General features: G+C 40.6%; 1 protein-coding gene across 1 annotated transcript in view; it reads right to left on the reverse strand.

Moving 5' to 3' along the window:
• The window catches only part of mcmdc2 (minichromosome maintenance domain containing 2), a 68,720-nt gene that overhangs the window by 9,439 nt on the left and 41,337 nt on the right, over window positions 1-17,944 (reverse strand). The window contains exons 8-10 of the mRNA XM_072254388.1: window positions 16,466-16,721; window positions 1,879-2,084; window positions 1,628-1,794 (exon numbers count right to left, since the gene is read on the reverse strand). Coding sequence (XP_072110489.1) covers window positions 1,628-1,794; window positions 1,879-2,084; window positions 16,466-16,721 — 629 coding nt within the window. The remainder of the gene's footprint in view (window positions 1-1,627; window positions 1,795-1,878; window positions 2,085-16,465; window positions 16,722-17,944) is intronic.

A 17,944-nucleotide genomic window follows, 5' to 3' on the forward strand; every position in this document is an offset into this window, starting at 1 on the left:
AATTATAGGTCAGTTAGTTTGACCTTAGTGGTTGGGAAGATGTTGGAGTCGATTGTCAAGGATGTGGTTTCAAGGTACTTAAAGGCACATGATAAAATAAACCAAAGTTGCCATTGTTTCCTTAAGTGAAAATCTTACCTGACAAATCTGTTGGAATTCTTTGAAGGAATAACCAGCAGGATAGACAAAGAAGAATCGGTGGAAGCTGTGTACTTGGATTTTCAGAAGGCCTTTGACAACATGCCGCACATGAGGCTGCTTAACAAGTTAAGGGCCCATTGTATTACAGGAATGATACTAACATGGTTACAGCATTGGCTGATTGGCAGAAGCCAAAGAATGGGAACAAAGGGGGCCTTTTCAGGTTGGGTGACTAGTAGTGTTCCACAAGGGACTGTGTTGGAACCACTTCTTTTTATGTTATATGCCAATGATTTGTATGACGGAATTGATGGCTTTGTGGCCCAAGCTTGCGACGATACAAAGGTAGGTGAGGGCAGGTCGCGTTGAGGAAGCAGGGAGGCCACAGAAGAACTAAGGCAGATTAGGAGAATGGGCAAATAAGTGATAGATGGAATATATTGTCAGGAAGTGTATGGTCATGTGTTTTGGTCGACGATTAAAAGTGTAGACTATTTTCTAAATGGAGAGAATTTGGGTGTCTGTCTTTGTGTAGGATCCTTAAAGGTAATTTGCAGGTTGAGTTGGGGGTGAGGAAAGCAAAGTTAGAATTCATTTTGAGAGGACTAGAATATAAAAGTAAGGATGTAATATTGAGGCTTTATAAGGCACAGGTAGGGCATCTTTGGAGTATTGTGAGCAGTTTTGGGCCCCTTATCTAAGAAAGGATGTGCTGACATTGGAGAGGGTTCAGAGGAGGTTCACGAGAATGATTTTGGGAAAGAAAGGCTTATCATATGAGGAGTGTTTAATGGCTCTAGGCCTGTACTGCCTGGAATTCAGAAAAATGAGGGGGTATCTCATTGAAACTTATTGGATGTTGTAAGATCAAATGGATGTGGAGAGGACATTTCCTATGGTGGGGGAGTCTAGGACCAGACAGCACAGCCTCAGAATAGAGGGATGTCCATTTAGAATGGAGATGAGGAGGAATTTCTTTAGCCAGAGAGTGGTGAATCTGTGGAAGTCGTTGCCACATGCAGCTGTGGAGGCCAGGTTACTGGGTATATTTAAGGCAGAACTTGATAGGTTCTTGGTTAGTTAGGGCATGGAAGCAGGAGATAGGGCTGAGAGGGAAATGGATCAGTTGTGATGAAATGATGGAACAGAACTGAAGGGCCAAATGGCCCAATTCTGCTCCTATATCTTATGGCCTTGTAACAAACACTTTTACCTTACAGTAAACACTCCCCCTTTCTCTCCTGACTTTAATTATATCAGACAATCCTTTATACTTTCTTATTTTCTTTTGTATGCTAAAATATGTTTACCCCCATATATGTCTAGTACTTCTGTCATAGATATTGCCTTAACATTTACTAATTTTTATTTAGTTTTGAGTGTGTATGTCTGCAAATCTTTTTAAATTTAAGAGCTCAATATTTTCAACTTACCTTTTTAAAAGGTCATGTCTTCTTGAATGAAAATTATAAAACCTTTGTCTTACCACTGCCCCGATTACAGCATCTTCTTGCTGGCCAGCTTTCTTTGGCTGTGTGTTAACATCAACGAAAGTCCAGAAATTACACTTAATTGGGAAGGCCATCTGCTGATCAACGTCTTCTCCAAACTTTTTTCCAGGAATAAATACTGTGATATTCCTAGTCTCCAAAACTAACACACATGAAATGGAAGAATTAAGAATGCAAGATTCTCTTAAGTATTAGCTGTATACTGGTGATAAAGTATACACAATACCTGTTTGAAGTAAATTAAATGCCTCTTTTCTGAGAGAAAGAAGTTCTCCGATATGGCAGATACCCCCCTTAGCCAGGAGTGCAGACCCGGCCTGAACTTTAGCAGTGCCAGTTCCATGTTCATCTTTGGAGACGGTTGCAAAAATTTCATATGAATGCAAATGTCGCACTCCAGAAGGCACAAAGCTCAGACTATGTATTAAAAGCCTACAGAAAAATACAGAAATGTTCATGAAAACAGCTGAAAGCCTATTCAGGAGGGAATTTGATCCTAGACAACTTAGAAATCGCACACACACAACTTTCAGAAGGGGCTGTTACAAAAATACAAGCTATCCTTTTCCCAGTCATGATTACTAAATTTATAAGCAACATTAGAGTTATTAACGTTAATTGGTTTACAGTTCTTACTATTCATAAGACCATTGCTTCTCCACTACCATAGTTGACAAAGTTCTCAGCAGAATAATTCTCCATAATTTCTGCCATTTTCATCGATATTCTACCAACAGACACATTTTCCCCTCCCCTTTTCCTTCCCGATTCCCAGATTTTGTCTTATGGTCTATTTGCCCTTCCATTTCCACTAACAATATTTGAAGACACTGAACCAAGCAAATGTAGGAAAATCATCAACGAGGACAGGAAAGATTCCAGAGGATTGGAGGGTTGCAGATGTTGTTCCCTTATTTGAGAAGGGGAGCAGAGATAGCCCAGTAAATTATAGACAGTGAGTCTTACTTCAGTGGTTGGTAAGTTGATGGAGAAGATCCGGAGAGGCAGGATTTTATGAACATTTGGAGAGGCGTAATATAATTAGGAATAGTCAGCATGGCTTTGTCAAAGGCAAGTCGTGCCTTACAAGCCTGATTGAATTTTTTCAGGGTGTGACTAAACACATTGATGAAGGTAGAGCAGTAGATATAGTGTGTATGGATTTCAGCAAGGCATTTGATATGGTACCCCTTACAAGGCTTATTGAGAAAGTAAGGAGGTATGGAATCCAAGGAGATCTTGCTTTGTGGATACAAAATTGGCTTGCCCACAGAAGGCAAAGAGTGGTTGTAGATGTGTCATATTCTGCATGGAGATCGGTGACCAGTGGTGTGCCTCAGGGATCTGTTCTGGGACCCCTTCTTTTTGTGATTTTTAAAATGACCTGGATGTGAAAGTGGAGGGATGGGTTAGTAAATTTGCTGATGACACAAAGGTTGGGGGTGTTCTGGATAGTGTGGAGAGCTATCAGAGGTTACAGCGGGACATCGATAGGATGCAAAACTGGGCTAAGAAGTGGCAACTGGAATTCAGCCCAGATAAGTGGGAGGTGGTTCATTTTGGTAGGTCCAAATATGATGGCAGAATATAGTATTAATGGTAAGACTCTGGGTAGTGTGGAGGATCAGAGGGATCTTGGGGTCTGAGTCCATAGGACACCTAAAGCTGCTGCGCAGGTTGACTGTGTGGTTAAGAAGGCATACGGTGCATTGGCCTTCATCCACTGTGGAATTGAGTTTAGGAGCCGAGAGTTAATGTTACAGTTTTATAGGATCCTGGTCAGACCCCACTTGGAGTACTGTGCTCAGTTCTAGTCACCTCACTACAGGAAGGATGTGGAAACTATTGAAAGGGTGCAGAGGAGATTTGCAAGGATGTTGCCTGGATTGGGGAGCATGCCCTATGAGAATAGGTTGAGTGAACTTGGCCTTTTCTCCTTGGAGCGACAGAGGATGAGGGGTAACCTGATAGAGGTGTATAAAATAATGAGAGGCATTGATCGTGTGTGTCGTCAGAGGCTTTTTCCCAGGACTGAAATGGTTAACAGGAGAGGGCACAGTTTTAAGGTGCTGGGAAGTAGTACAGAGGAGATGTCAGGGGTAAGTTTTTTACACAGAGAGTGGTGAGTGCGTGGAATGGGCTGCTGGCGACGGTGGTGCAGGCATATATGATAGGGTCCTTTAAGAGACTCCTGTATAGGTACATGGAGCTTAGAAAAATAGAGGGCTATGGGTAACCTTGGGTAATTTCTAAAATAAGTACATGTTCAGCACAGCATTGTGGGCTGAAGGGTCTGTATTGTGCTGCAAGTTTTCTATGTTTCTGAAAGCAACATCTACTTTTTTACCTACCATCCACAAACCCAAACGCACCTTGCGGATGAGATAAAAATACACTTTCACTTCAGTCAGTATTGCATGCTGTATTGTCTCTACACTGGAGAAAATAAGTGCAACTTTGGTAACCCCTTTGCAGAATACCTCAATTCAGTCTACACAAATAACACTGAGCTTCTAACTGTTTAATTGCATATCCCACTCCATCTTTGCCTTTAGTTTCTTTCAGTGTTGCAATGAAGCCCAAAGTAGACAAACCTGCAGATGCTGGAAATCCAAGCAACACACACAAAATGCTGGAGGAACTCAAGAGGCTAGGCAGCATCTATGGAAAAGAGTACAGTCGACATTTGGGGCCGTGACTCTGCTGCAGGACTGGAGAAAAAAAGATGAAGGGTAGAGTTAAAAGGTGGTGGGGGGGGGGGGGAGGGAGAAACACAAGGTGATAGGTGACACTGGGAGGGGGAAGAGTGAAGTAAAGAGCTGGGAAGTTGATTGGTGAAAGAGATACAGAGTTGGAGAAGGGGGAATCTCATAAGGTTCGTCCATCGTCATCGATGAAGACCTCAACACCATTAGTGCTTTTTACGAGGACGAGTTGCTAGCTCGACACTCAACCTGGCACAGATGGAAAGCATGCCCAGGAGCGGCTTAACTAGATTCGAACTCGGGAACCTTTGCTCCCAGAGTCCGGCGCTGATGTCACTGCGCCACCAGCCGGTGATGGTGTCGAGACTAGTGCTTGATTTGGATTTAAGTGACGGAGAGTTGCGCAGCGTCAGCCTCACTCTCTCTTCCCAGTTCCCATTTGGATCCAGTGGCAAGACGAGTCAAGATAGCTGGAGATGGGACTAGGCGCAGTGGATGACCAGGACATCAACTGTGTCTTGTCCTGCTCTATACATTCCACGATGCTTGCAGAGACCGCCTTCTTGACCGTTGGAACTAAAGAGCTGGGAAGTTGATTGGTTTAAGAGATACAGAGCTGGAGAAGGGGGAATCTAATCGGAAAGGACATGAAGGAAAGAAAAGGGGGGAGGAGTACCAGAGGGAGGTGATGGGCAGGCTAGGAGATAAGGTGAGAGAGGAAAAAGAGGATGGGGAATGGTGAAGGAGGGGGGCATTACTGGAAGCTTGAGAAATCCATGTTCATGCCATCCAATTGGAGGCTACCCATCCCCTTTACTGGTCTCGGCCTAAAATGTACCTGGCCTGCTGAATTCCTCCTGCATTTTGTGTGTGTTGCCTAAAGTAACCAGTTCATATTTCATCTTGGCATGTCGCAGTGCATTAATTTCAGATAATTTCAGCCTTTCCTGCTTTTAACTGACATATTCTGATGTAAAACTATCCATTTTAACTCAGTTTCTATCTCTCTCTGCAAATGATGCTGGATCTACTGGGTATTTTCAGCATTCTTTTTCATTTCAGATTTCCAGCAACAATCTTTGACAGGTGCAACATGATCTGTTAATTTTGATTCTCCTGGACTTCCCTCAGTAACCTATTAACTAGATGGCTCCAAAAGTTTTGCTCCCCCTCCCTGATGATACCGTCTTTTCACAGCTCCCATCGGGCAGGAGATACAGAAGCCTGAGGTCCAACACTACAGAACTAGGTTCAAGAATGGCTATTTTCTTTCAACCATTCTGTTTTTAAATCATCCAGCAAAACCCTTACCACTAGTTTAGCAACATTTTGATCACCTTGCAGTAAAATGGACTTTTTGTTCCAATTGTGTTTCTTGTAAAACTTGTGTATAATTTGTGATTAATTTATGTTTGCTCTTGAGAATGATGCTTATTTGATACTGTGTACCTGTGATGCTGGTGCAAGTGGTTTTTCATTTCACCTGTGCCTACACGTACTTGTGCATTTGACAATGAACACAACTTAAACTTCAGTCACTGGCCAGCATGCTACTCAACCTGCAGCGTATTTCAGCACGACCACTTTTTATATCAATCAAAAGCAATCTTATCTCAAGAGAATTTGTATGGGAGCAAAATTGACTGAAAGCAGAGCTTTGCCTAATTTAAAATAAAAGAGTTCACAAATATTTATACCAATTTGAGGTTTCTCATAACTTTTTTGTACTTCCTTACAGAGTTTAAACACTGAAATAGGATATTTTGCCCAACAGATCTATAGGTTTCAATTTACTTCTTCCATTCAACTTTAACCCCATCAGCGTATTTTTTCCATTCTGATCGCTACTTTGCAAGATTCCGCTCAACCATTGTTCATGATGGACACAAATTTTGTTTTCAGTTTTCATTCTCAAGTAACAGTTTTGTTTAGTTGCTTCTTGCAGTAGTATCCAAATTTCTGGCAAACAAACCATTTGTTGCCTTGTGAAGTTATCTATATCAGACTCCTAATAGCTTTTATAGTAGCCTGGAATGAATCATGCAATGGTAATAAGGTGAATTATTTTTTAAAAAATCTGCTGGAGGAACTCAACGTCCGACATGGAGGGATATAGTCAATGTTTTGATTCCCAACTGCAAACCTTCCCTCTGCCCATCCTCCCTTAATCTATTTCAGTCCACCTATCACCTACCAGCCCTGCTTCGCCTTTTCCCTTTATACTGGCTACGCTCTCTGTCGTGACATAGAGTCTCAACCTGAAATTCCTTTCTCCCACACAGATGCTGCTCGACTTGCTGAGATCCTCCAGAAGTTTCTTTGCTGCAGATTCCAGCATTTGGAGTATCAAGGATCACCACGCTAATACGCTGTTTAAAACCAAACTTAACCTTGGTTTCAACTTATCATCAACTTCCCATGGGTTTATACCAGTAATACTGAACAATGAGAAGCTCGCAAGTTTGAACTTGTTAATGCCCCATTTGAATAAATAATCATTCATTGCAACTTATGGCTCAAATTCTTTTGGCAAATATTTGGCAGGGAGTTATTGTATGGAAACAGCTTTATTTTTCAGTTTGTGAATTTTCAAACTGACACGGCTGGGACTGAAGAGCACTGGAGTTCTGTCTTCACTGCACACTATAAGTCCATAACCAGCAGCAGTGATGTACTGTGGTGCAAACAGTAAGAGGACACAAACGAGCTTCATAAGAGGGAGATGCAAAGGAAAGAAAGCATAACCAAAGGATTTACAAAGGCTCACCGACCTTCACTTCCAGAAAGGCAATAGACCTGAGGCTGTAGCTATCATATCAGGTAGAGAAATTCGAGTTCTCCAGTCTCCTGGGAGGAAACCTGCTAATCAGGTAATACCACTGATTAGCATTGACCTTTTTTTTGCCTGATTCCGTCTGGGGCCTGCCTGAACTACTAAGTGTCTTGTAATCTGCTGTGCATAAATACATAAGGCACGAGGCTGCCAGATTGTTTGCCAGGATTGTGTTATATGAACTTCCCATAACAACAGCCAAAATATGTAGGGAATTAGATTTGTCTGTCAAGCATCCTTCCTATCAGTTTAGTGTGTTTCTGATATGGCCTCACTGGTTTTCTAAATCACAAGGAATATTTATCCTACAATATGTGGCTGTTATGGAGCTACGGACATTCACTGATGGTCTGTGCCTGGAAATGGTCGTTAAAAATTCATATTTCAAAGATCCAATATCCAGCATCTTGATATTCCAGGAAGTAGATGAGGGAGAACTCATAGAAGACACATAGGACATGGAATTCCAGCTTGATTCATAGTACCAACAGTGTCACCACATTGAAGTAGTAGGGTAAAATAATATGAAGGAGGATACCAGTATCTTTTTCAGGTATACAAAGAGTAGAAAAGATGCAAGAGTAGACACTGGACACTGCTGAAAAACAAAACTCGAGAAATAGTAATGGGAAACAAGAAATGGCAGATGAACTGAATAAGTATTTTGTGTCAGTCTTTGCTGTGGAAGACACCAGCAACATGCCAGAAATTTAAATGAGTTAGGAGGCCACTATTACTATCAGAGGGTACTTGGCAAGCTGAATGGACTGACATTGGATAAGTCAAAGAGACTTCACCCCAAGGTTTTGAAAGAGGCATTAGTAGTGATCTTTCAAGACTCACTAGAGTAAGAAATGGTCCCAGAAGACTGAAAAATCAGAAATGTCACTGCACTCTTTAAGAAGGGAGGGAGGCAAAAGACAGGAAATTACAGACTGGTTAGCCTGACTTAAGTGGTTGGTAAGATTTCAAAGTTCATGAATAAGAATGACGTTTCAAAATACTTGGAAGCACATGACAAAATAGAGCAAAGTCAGTATGGTATGGTATCTGTTGAATTTCTTTGAGGAAGTAACAGGTAGGATAGACAAAGAAGAGTCAGTCGATGTTGTATACTTGAATTTACAAAAGGCTTTTATGAAGTGTTGCACATGAGGATGCTAAACAAGATATGAGCCCATAATATTACAGCAAAAATACTAGTATGGTTAGAAAATTAGCTGACTAGTAGAAGGCAAAGAAAGAGTCAGAGTGAAGTGGGCTGTTTTTGGTTGGCAGTGGTAGTGTTCCACTGGGGTCTGTGCTGAGTCTGCTGCTTTTCATGTTAATGATCTGGATGATGGACAGCTATATGGCCAAGTTTGTAGATAATTCAAAGACAGGTGGAGGGGCTAGTATTGAGGAACAAGGGATTCCCTAAAGGATAACTTGCAGGTTTAGTCAGTACTAAAGGCGGCAAATGCAAAGTTCGAAAATAGCTAGAATATTGATAACCAATTTGGGCTAGCGATTCCTATTTTAGGTAACATATTTTTTCCTCCCTCTTTTACGGATCGTGCTTTTCAAATTTGGAAGACTAAGGGTATTTCACGGTTTTTGGATTTATTTTTAGATGGTTCCCTTATGTCTTTTGAACAATTATCTAATAAATATAATTTATCAAGAATACATTTTTTTAGATATCTACAAGTTAGAAATTTCCTAAGTACTATCTTCCTTTCCAATGCTTCCTCCTACATACATTTTAGATACTATAATTAACCTTAATCCATGTCAGAAAGGTGCATCAGCTATTATTTATAATATTATTATGAAACTTAGGAAAGCTCCATTTGATAAGATTAGGTCAGATTGGGAACAAGAATTGGGATCTATTATTTCCGTGGATGACTAGGGGCAGATTTTACAATTAGTCAATACTTCCTCTATCTGTGCTAAACATTCCCTAATTCAATTTAAAGTTGTTCATAGAGCACATATGTCCAAAGATAAATTAGCTCGCTTTTATTCTCATATTAATCCTTTTTGTGATAGATGTCCGGGGCAGTTAACTCATATGTTTTGGTCTTGTCCTACTCTGGAAACTTTTTGGAGAGACATTTTTAATATTATTTCCAAGGTATTGAATATAGATATCTCTCCTCACCCTATTACTGCTATCTTTGGACTACCTAAAATTTCCAGTAATCTTTCTCCTTCAGCCCGTAGAATGATTGCATTTCTTACTTTAATGGCGAAAAGATGTATTTTACAACATTGGAAAGAGCTTAATGCTCCAACTACCTTTTTTTGGTTTTCTCAGACGATATTATGCTTGAATTTGGAGAAAATTAGAAGCAATCTTTATGACTCTTCATTTAAATTTGAACAGACCTGGAGATCTTTTATTCAATATTTTCATTTAATGTAATATATACCCTTCTTGTTTTTTTTTACTGTTTTTAATGGAGGTCGGGATTGAGGATGTGATTTTAAGTTTTTTAACTCTGTTTGGTTTCAAGTTAGCCCATTGCTTTGCTTTGCTTTGCTTTTAGTTAGTTGCACTGTGGGGTTTTTTTTTGGGTTTTTTTTTTCCTTTTCTCTATCGATACATATAAAAATTAGTATACTATTATGTTACCTTGGTACGTTATGTTTAAATTACATTGTTTGTATTTTTTTTTGTATTAATATCTCCTGTAATTTTATTATATTCTAACAGTGTATTAGTGCCTATATGGCTTACCTTTTTGTATACTTATTCAATAAAAAGATAAAGAAAGAAAATAGCTAGAATATAAAAGCAAAAAAGAAAGGATATAATACCGAGGCTTTATAATGCATTGGTCAGACCACATTTGGAGTATTGTTAACAGTTTCAGGCTCCATATCTAAGGAAGGACATGTTGCCATTGGAGAGAGTCCAGAGGTTTATGCATGTGATCTCGGGGATGAAAGAGCATGTGTTGGCTCTGGGCCTATACTCGATAAGAGTTTAGAAGAAAGAGGGGAAACAATAAAACCTACCAAGTATTGAAAGGATTAGATAGAGTGATAGACTCGATAGAAGGTTCCTTGAGGTTGTCATAGCCAGGGGGTAGTGGGGACAAGCTCCCACTGCCTATTAAATGCTCCCAATGGCATGTGTCTCTGACAACCCAATCTAGCTCCTGGCCTGCACGTGTGGCTTAGCTACAAAGTCCATTGGAAGCATTTCTACTGACAGGAGAAGGGACAAAGGCTGGTTACTGGTGCTTTAAAACCAGTCGCTTTTGGCAGTTGGGGTTCATCAGCCATGGTTGGCAGCTGATCGAGAAGGAAAACTCTGATCTCAAGCCTCCACTGCCTTGTGTCTACACCCCTCATGGGGAAGGCTCTGGGAGTAAACCTCGAGGAAAAAATTCAGAGCTGGAGTAAGAGTCCTACATTGAGTTCAATGCTAAGTGGCAACTTCTGTGACGTCGCTGGTGCCTAACTGTATCGGTTTCTGCCATTCCTTCAGATTCATCAGCTCGTGCAAAGGGGAAGCCTGTTACATGGAGGACAGCTTGCTCTCCATATTGTATTGGCTTGGCTTGCGTGTAATGTAGGCAGCTAGGACTCAATATCCATGTTCGACCTCCACCAACAGAAGGCGTCAGATAGAACGGACGTAAAGAGGGTGTTTCTAATAGTCAGAGGCACAGCCTCAGATAGAACTGAGATGAGGAAGAATTCCTTCAGCTAGAGTGCAGTGAATCTGGAGTTCATTGCCACAGATGGCTGTAGAGGCCAAGTCATTGGGTACATTTAAAACAGAGGTTGATCAATTCTTGATTAGCAAGGGTGTAAGTACAGTACAATAGATTGAGAGGGAATATAACTCAGCCATGATCAAATGGTCCAAATGGCCTAGTTCTGCTCCCATGTCTTGTGGTCATTAGGATTAATTCTAATGATAAACTTAAGTTCTAAAAAAAAGTTGATGTTAGTGGATTCAGAATTGGCTTGCCTGCAGAAGGCAGAGGGTCGTGTTTGAGGGAGTACATTCAGATTGGAGGATTGTGACCAGTGGTGTCCCACAAGGATCGGTTCTGGGACCTCTACTTTTCGTTATTTTTATTAATGACCTGGATGTGGGGGTAGAAGGGTGGGTCGGCAAGTTTGCAGACAACACAAAGGTTGGTGGTGTTGTAGATAGTGTAGAGGATTGTTGAAGATTGCAGAGAGACATTGATAGGATGCAGAAGTAGGTTGAGAAGTGGCAGATGGCATTCAACCCAGAGAAGTGTGAGGTAGTACACTTTGGAAGGACGAACTCCAAGGCAGAGTACAAAGTAAATGGCAGGATACTTGGTAGTGTGGAGGAGCAGAGGGATCTGGGGGTACATGTCCACAGATCCCTGAAAGTTGCCTTACAGGTAGATAGGGTAGTTAAGAAAGCTTATGGGGTGTTAGCCTTCATAAGTCGAGGGATAGAGTAAGAGTTGCGATGTAATGATGCAGCTCTATAAAACTCTGGTTAGGCCACACTTGGAGTACTGTGTCCAGTTCTGGTTGCCTCATTATAGGAAGGATGTGGAAGCATTGGAAAGAGTACAGAGGAGATTTACCAGGATGCTGCCTAGTTTAGAGAGTATGGATTATGATCAGAGATTAAGGGAGCTAGGGCTTTACTCTTTGGGAGGAGGATGAGAGGAGACATGATAGAGGTGTACAAGATATTAAGAGGAATAGATAGAGTGGATAGCCAGCGCCTCTTCCCCAGGGTACCACTGCTCAATACAAGAGGACATGGCTTTAAGGTAAGGGGTGGGAAGTTCAAGGGGGATATTAGAGGAAGGTTTTTTACTCAGAGAGTGGTTGGTGTGTGGAATGCACTGCCTGAGTCAGTGGTGGAGGCAGATACACCAGTGAAACTTAAGAGACTGATAGACAGGAATATAGAGGAATTTAAGGTGGAGGGGCGTTATATGGGAGGCAGGGTTTGAGGGTCAGCACAACATTGTGGGCCGAAGGGCCTGTACTGTGCTGTACTATTCTATGTTCTATGTAGATTAAATATATGAATTATAAAGTACAATATATTGGGAAGCAATAGAAAATTTAGCAAGGGTATTACAAAACTATTAGTAATTAATGCTATGCCAATAACAATGTGATTAAAATGAAAGATGACCTAGCAAAATGAAGCTTCCATAAAAGTTAAACAGTTTACTTTCAAGTAAATGTGATGCAGTAGGATATGTTGAGATCTACTGCTTGAAAACCAAATACTCTAGGATAAATTTTGCATATGGATAGGGAAATTGTGAAAGCAGCTAATATGAGTGCAAGCAAAAGAACAGATTTTAAGCCTCCTGAAAATACTGGAAGAGATTCCTGAAAGCAAAGTAAGACTATATGAAAATAAAAAAGGAAAATGCTGGGAATCAAGCAGCATCTAAGCAGGAACAAAGCTAGATGAAAGGCCAGTGGCTGTTCATTAGAAATGCAGAACTTGTTCAGGTAGCATAGCAGTTAGCACAATGCTATTACAACTTAGGGCAATGGAGCTAGGAGTTCATTCCAGTGTCCTCTGGAAGAAAGTTTGTACGTTCCTCGTGTGTGTTTCCTCCAGGTGCTCTGCTTTCCTCCCATAGTCCAAAAACGCTAGTAGGTTAACTGGTCATTGTAAATTGACCTGTGATTAGGCTAGGACTAAGTAAGTGGGTGTCTGGGTGGTGTAGTGCATTTGGCCAGAAGGGCCTGTTACATACTGTAACTTTAAATAAAATTTAAAAAAATAACTCCTAGAAGGAAATTGACAGCAATAATAATCCAACAGCAGATGCAAAACACTAAAAGTGTCAGAGATACTCAGCATTTCAAGCAGTACTGTATCCATAAGGATAGAAACAGAATTAAAAATTTCAGGTTAATGACTTGAAAACCAACACCAAGCTGAGACGTTTCTCCCATATAAACAATGCCACCAAGATTAATTAATGAAACTTGATCTGTTTTTATTTTAGACCATATGACAGGAGCAGAACTAGGCCATTCAGTCTGCTTCACCATTCCATCATGGCTGATCCCAGATCCTAATGAACCCCGTACACCTGCCTTCTCACCATGACCAATCAGGAAACTATCAACGTCTGTATTATTTTAGATCTGCAACATTTTAAAACAACAGAAATTATAATGGGAAATGAGGAAAAAGTAAAACAAAAATACTATTTTATGCGACACACACAAAATGCTGGAGGAACTCAGCAGGTCAGGCAGCATCTATGGAAATTAATAAACTGCTGATGCTTCGGGCTAAAACACTTCTTCAGGACTGGAAAGGAAGGGGGAAGATGCCAGCATAAAAAGTGGGGGGGGGGTGGGGAGGAGGATAACTAGAAGGTGACAGGTGAAGCCAGGTGGGTAGGGAAGGTAAAAGGGCTGGAGAGGAAAGAATCTGATAGGAAAGGAGAATAAACCATAGAAGGGAAGAAGGAGGGGACTGGGGGGGGGGAATGATAGACAGGTAAGAGGTCAAAATGGGGACTAGAAGAAGAGGGAAGGGAGAGGATTTTTGTAAAGTGGAAGGACAAATCAATATTCATGCCATCAGATTGAAGGTTATCCAGACAGGATATAGGTGTTGCTCCTCCACACCGAAGGTGGCCTCATTGTGGCCCAAGAGACCAACATGTTGGAATGGGAACTGGAATTAAAATGACTGGCCACCAAGAAGTTCTGCTTTTGGCAGATGAAGTGGAGGTGCTTGATGATGTGGTTCACCAATTTACAACAGGTCTCACCAGTGTAGAGGAGGTTGCATCAAGAGCACCAGACACAATAGACAAGCCCAGCAGATTTGCAGGTGGAGAGCAGCCTCACCTGATAGGATTGCCTGCAGCCCTGAATGGAGGTGAATGGGCAGGTGTAGCACTTTGGCTGCCTGCAGTAATATGCCAGAAGGGAGATTAGTGGGGAGGAATGAATGGACAATGGAATCACAGAGGGAATGATCCCTACAGAAAGCGGGGGGTGGGGGGGGGGTAAAGATATACTTGATGGTAGGATCCCTTTGGAAATACCAGAAGTTGTGGAGAATGATTTGGATGTGGAGGCTCATGGGGTGGTAGGTAAGGACAAGAGGAACTCTCACTGTTAAGATGGCAGGAAAATGGGGTGAGTGCTGATGTTTGGGAAATAGAGGAGATGTGGGAGAGGGCAGCATCAATGTTGGAGGAAGGGAAAACCCGTTCTTTGAAGGAGGAGGACATCTCCGATGTTTTGGAAAAGAAAACCACATCCTAGGAACAGATATAGTGGACACAAAGGAACTGAGAAAAGGGAATAGCATTTTTACAGGAGATAGGGTGGGAAGAGGTATAGTCAAACATAACCATGAGAATTGGTAGGTTTATAAAAGATTTTGGTTGAAAGTTTGTCTGCAGTGATGGAGACAGAGAGATCGAAAAAGGGGAGGGAGGTGTCAGAAATGGATCAAGTGAACTTAAGGACAGGGTGGAAGTTAGAGGCAAAGTTGATGAAATTGATGAACTCAGCATAGGAGCTGAGCTCACCAATACCGTTTTATGCCCGTATCTATAATAGAAGACAGAAATATAGTCTGGAAATAGCAGGGATCCAATATGTTTAAGGTGTATAATCAAAAGGATGGATGAAGTGGAACAAGTAGATATATTTGGTATAGAAATAGTATGTTTAGATACCATACAATAGATTATCAACAAAATTTGGAGATTATAGCAATATACTACTTTGGATTTAGAATTAGTTATCAAAAGACTAAAATGGGAATATGGACATTGTTTAATTGATAATGCAATATAACAAGGGAAGTGTGGCGCATCAGTGCTTGGATTTCAACTATTTACAGTCTGTAAAATGACAGCATCAGGTTTTCAAGATGGCATAAAATTAGTCACAAAAATAAGTTGATGACTCAGCAGAGGCTACAAGAAGAATTTATTTGCAGAAAACATGATGTGTAAATGACCAGAGATGGTCGAAGTACTAAGTTCTGAAGTTGCCTCTTAGCAAAAAAAATATAGGTAACTATGTAAGTTTGGCAATTAATTTCAAAACTCAAGGACTTGGAGCTGAAGTTATAGCCATTCATAGCAGTTATAGCCATTCATATATTTGAATATAAAATCAAATATATTCAAGTGCCTAGAAATGGAGGAGCACTAATATCGCCAAACATCATTGGGTTGCCAGAAATGAGAGATAATAGGGGATGAGGGATCTCAAAACAAGTGTGTATTTTCTAACTGGGATGTTGATTATTTGGAAGTTGACATAGATTAATGAGCTCAGTACTGGTGAGAGATGGGACCTGGTATGAGTTACAGCACAAGCAGCAGAGAAAATTAGAAAAATGTGTGGTATTTCAAAGCTTGGGAGGAGGAGGAGTTTGGGTCTATCAGTAAGGAAATCTGTAGTGCAAGGCATTGAAAGAAAAACAATTGGAGTACTATGTACTGTTTTTGTCTCCTTGCCCTTGGAACTACATTTGCTAAGATGCAACACAATCAATGTTTCTGAAATGTGTTAAGGAGAGACTCAGAATGGGCCTTTATTATCTGAGGTATAGAAAATGAAGAGGTGGCCTCACTGAAATTTATCCAATTTCCTGGGCTTAACGGCTTAAGAAAAAGAAAGAGGAGTTTGACATTTACCTCTTCTTGTCCATTCCAACATTCAGTAAGGTCATAGCTGATCTCTTACCTCAACTCCATTTTCATGCACTGAACCTTGATTCCCTTAAAATTTTAAAAAAACTGTGGAACCTGACTAACTGAGTATCTTGAGTACTAAAGGCTCCTGGGCAAAGAATTCTAAATATTTGCGACCTTCTGGCTTAAGAAATTTCCGCATGTTCTTATTCGCTGACTCCTCATATTGAGATGGTTCCAGGGAAAACATTAACCCTTTTTGCCTTTAAAAATGCTGTGTCTTTCAATGAGGGTATGACTCATTCTAAACAGATGAAAATAAATACTCAATTTACATAATCTCTCTTTGCATGACCAGTACAGCTTCCCAGGAAACAATCTGATAAATTTAAACTCCACTCCCACTTTTGCGATGTAGGGAAACCAGACCAATACACGGTATTTTCAGATTCATTCTTACCAAGGCTCTATATTATTGGAGCAAGATATTTCTATGTTTTCATTCTTCTTTTGCAATAAAGCTTAATAAAGCTGTTTGTCATCCTAACAGTTCATGTACCTGCATGTTATTGTAACTTTAAGTGAGGACATCCTCTTGAATGTAAAGACTGTATAAGTTAAAGAACACTGTACCTGTTCACTGTTACTGGATCACTTGTGGCAATTAGAAGATCTAAGTGTTCAATGGATTTCTTTTTGTTACTGCAGGTCTGAACCAGACTCAGCAGCAGGCTGAATTTAAGGATGTTGTAAGTGCCTGGAGGGACAATCTGTGCAGCAAAGATATCAGCTAGAACAGCTGTAAATCTCCAGGGTGAAGACATCGTGATAGACAGTAGATATTTGAATTTGTCATTGATGAAAGGTTGATCTTTATAGGAACAATAAAAAAAATATTAGTTTTGTTATATTGGCATGTAAAACAAACATTTTTATACTGGTGTCAAGCCCACTTAAAGCAATTTAAATCAGTATGAAGCATGTCAAGTTTTCCTAACACTGCATTACAGCATTTCTGCCAGGGATACAGCATTCTCTCAGGTAACAAATTAATGTTGAAATTATGCTGTAAAGCTGAAACGAACAGTGTATGTCTGTGGACTGGCGAGGAGACAACATGGGATATTTCATGTTATTTTTAGCAAGTATAATCATAGCAGACAGCACACATCAAAGTTGCTGGTGAACGCAGCAGGCCAGGCAGCATCTGTAGGAAGAGGTGCAGTCGACGTTTCAGGCCGAGACCCTTCGTCATAGCAAACAGCATGTGTCCTATGGTTACTGCTAGGCTCCACCTCAATGCAACGGTATCAAAATTAGAAACAAACTATTCAGTTCTTTTAGATCTTTAACAAACCCAACACCAATGTTCCCAGTGATAGGGTGGGGGTGGGGTAGAAGGATCTAGTAAATCATCAAGCCACAGAAGAAACTAAGTTTAAACTCTGATCTGTGCCACATTATCTGATCACAGATGTGCTGTAGTAGAAGTGCAGCTTGGTACGTAACAATGAAAGTGCTACAAAATAGTAAATACTGAAAGTACACAGATCGTTGCAGAAACAGTTAATGTTTCCATTTCCTTGGCTCTTATTTTTACATGATCTATCTCCAACTCTTTTCCCTTTTTGGACATTTCTGTCTTCATTTCAGTTAATATCGATTACAAGTCTACCGACTCCAACAGCTTTCTGAATTATACTTCTTCAACACTAGCTCCACTGAATTGTTCCAATTTCTCCATTCCACAAATGTATCTCAAAAATGTCTTCTTTTCCCTTTAATCATTGATTTCTCTTCACCATAGTCAACAAAGCCCTTGACACGGTCACTCTATTTCCCACTCTTCTGACATTAGCCCTTTCCTTCAATTTAAAGCAAACGTTAAATTCCACTGATATCACATTCTACCTCACCGGCCTCAGCACTCGATGGATTCTCCTTCATAATTTCTATCTTCTTCAACCAAATTCCGCCACCAGGAACGTCTTCTCCTTCTGCAATTGTAATTCTGGTCTGATGGTCCATCACCACCAACTATTTCCCTTCATATATGCTTTCCTGTGCAAATGCAGGAGATGCAACATGTGCTCTTTTACCTAAACTCTTCCC

This window comes from Mobula birostris, chromosome 1 (assembly GCF_030028105.1).
Source record: "Mobula birostris isolate sMobBir1 chromosome 1, sMobBir1.hap1, whole genome shotgun sequence".
Lineage (NCBI taxonomy): Eukaryota > Metazoa > Chordata > Chondrichthyes > Myliobatiformes > Myliobatidae > Mobula > Mobula birostris.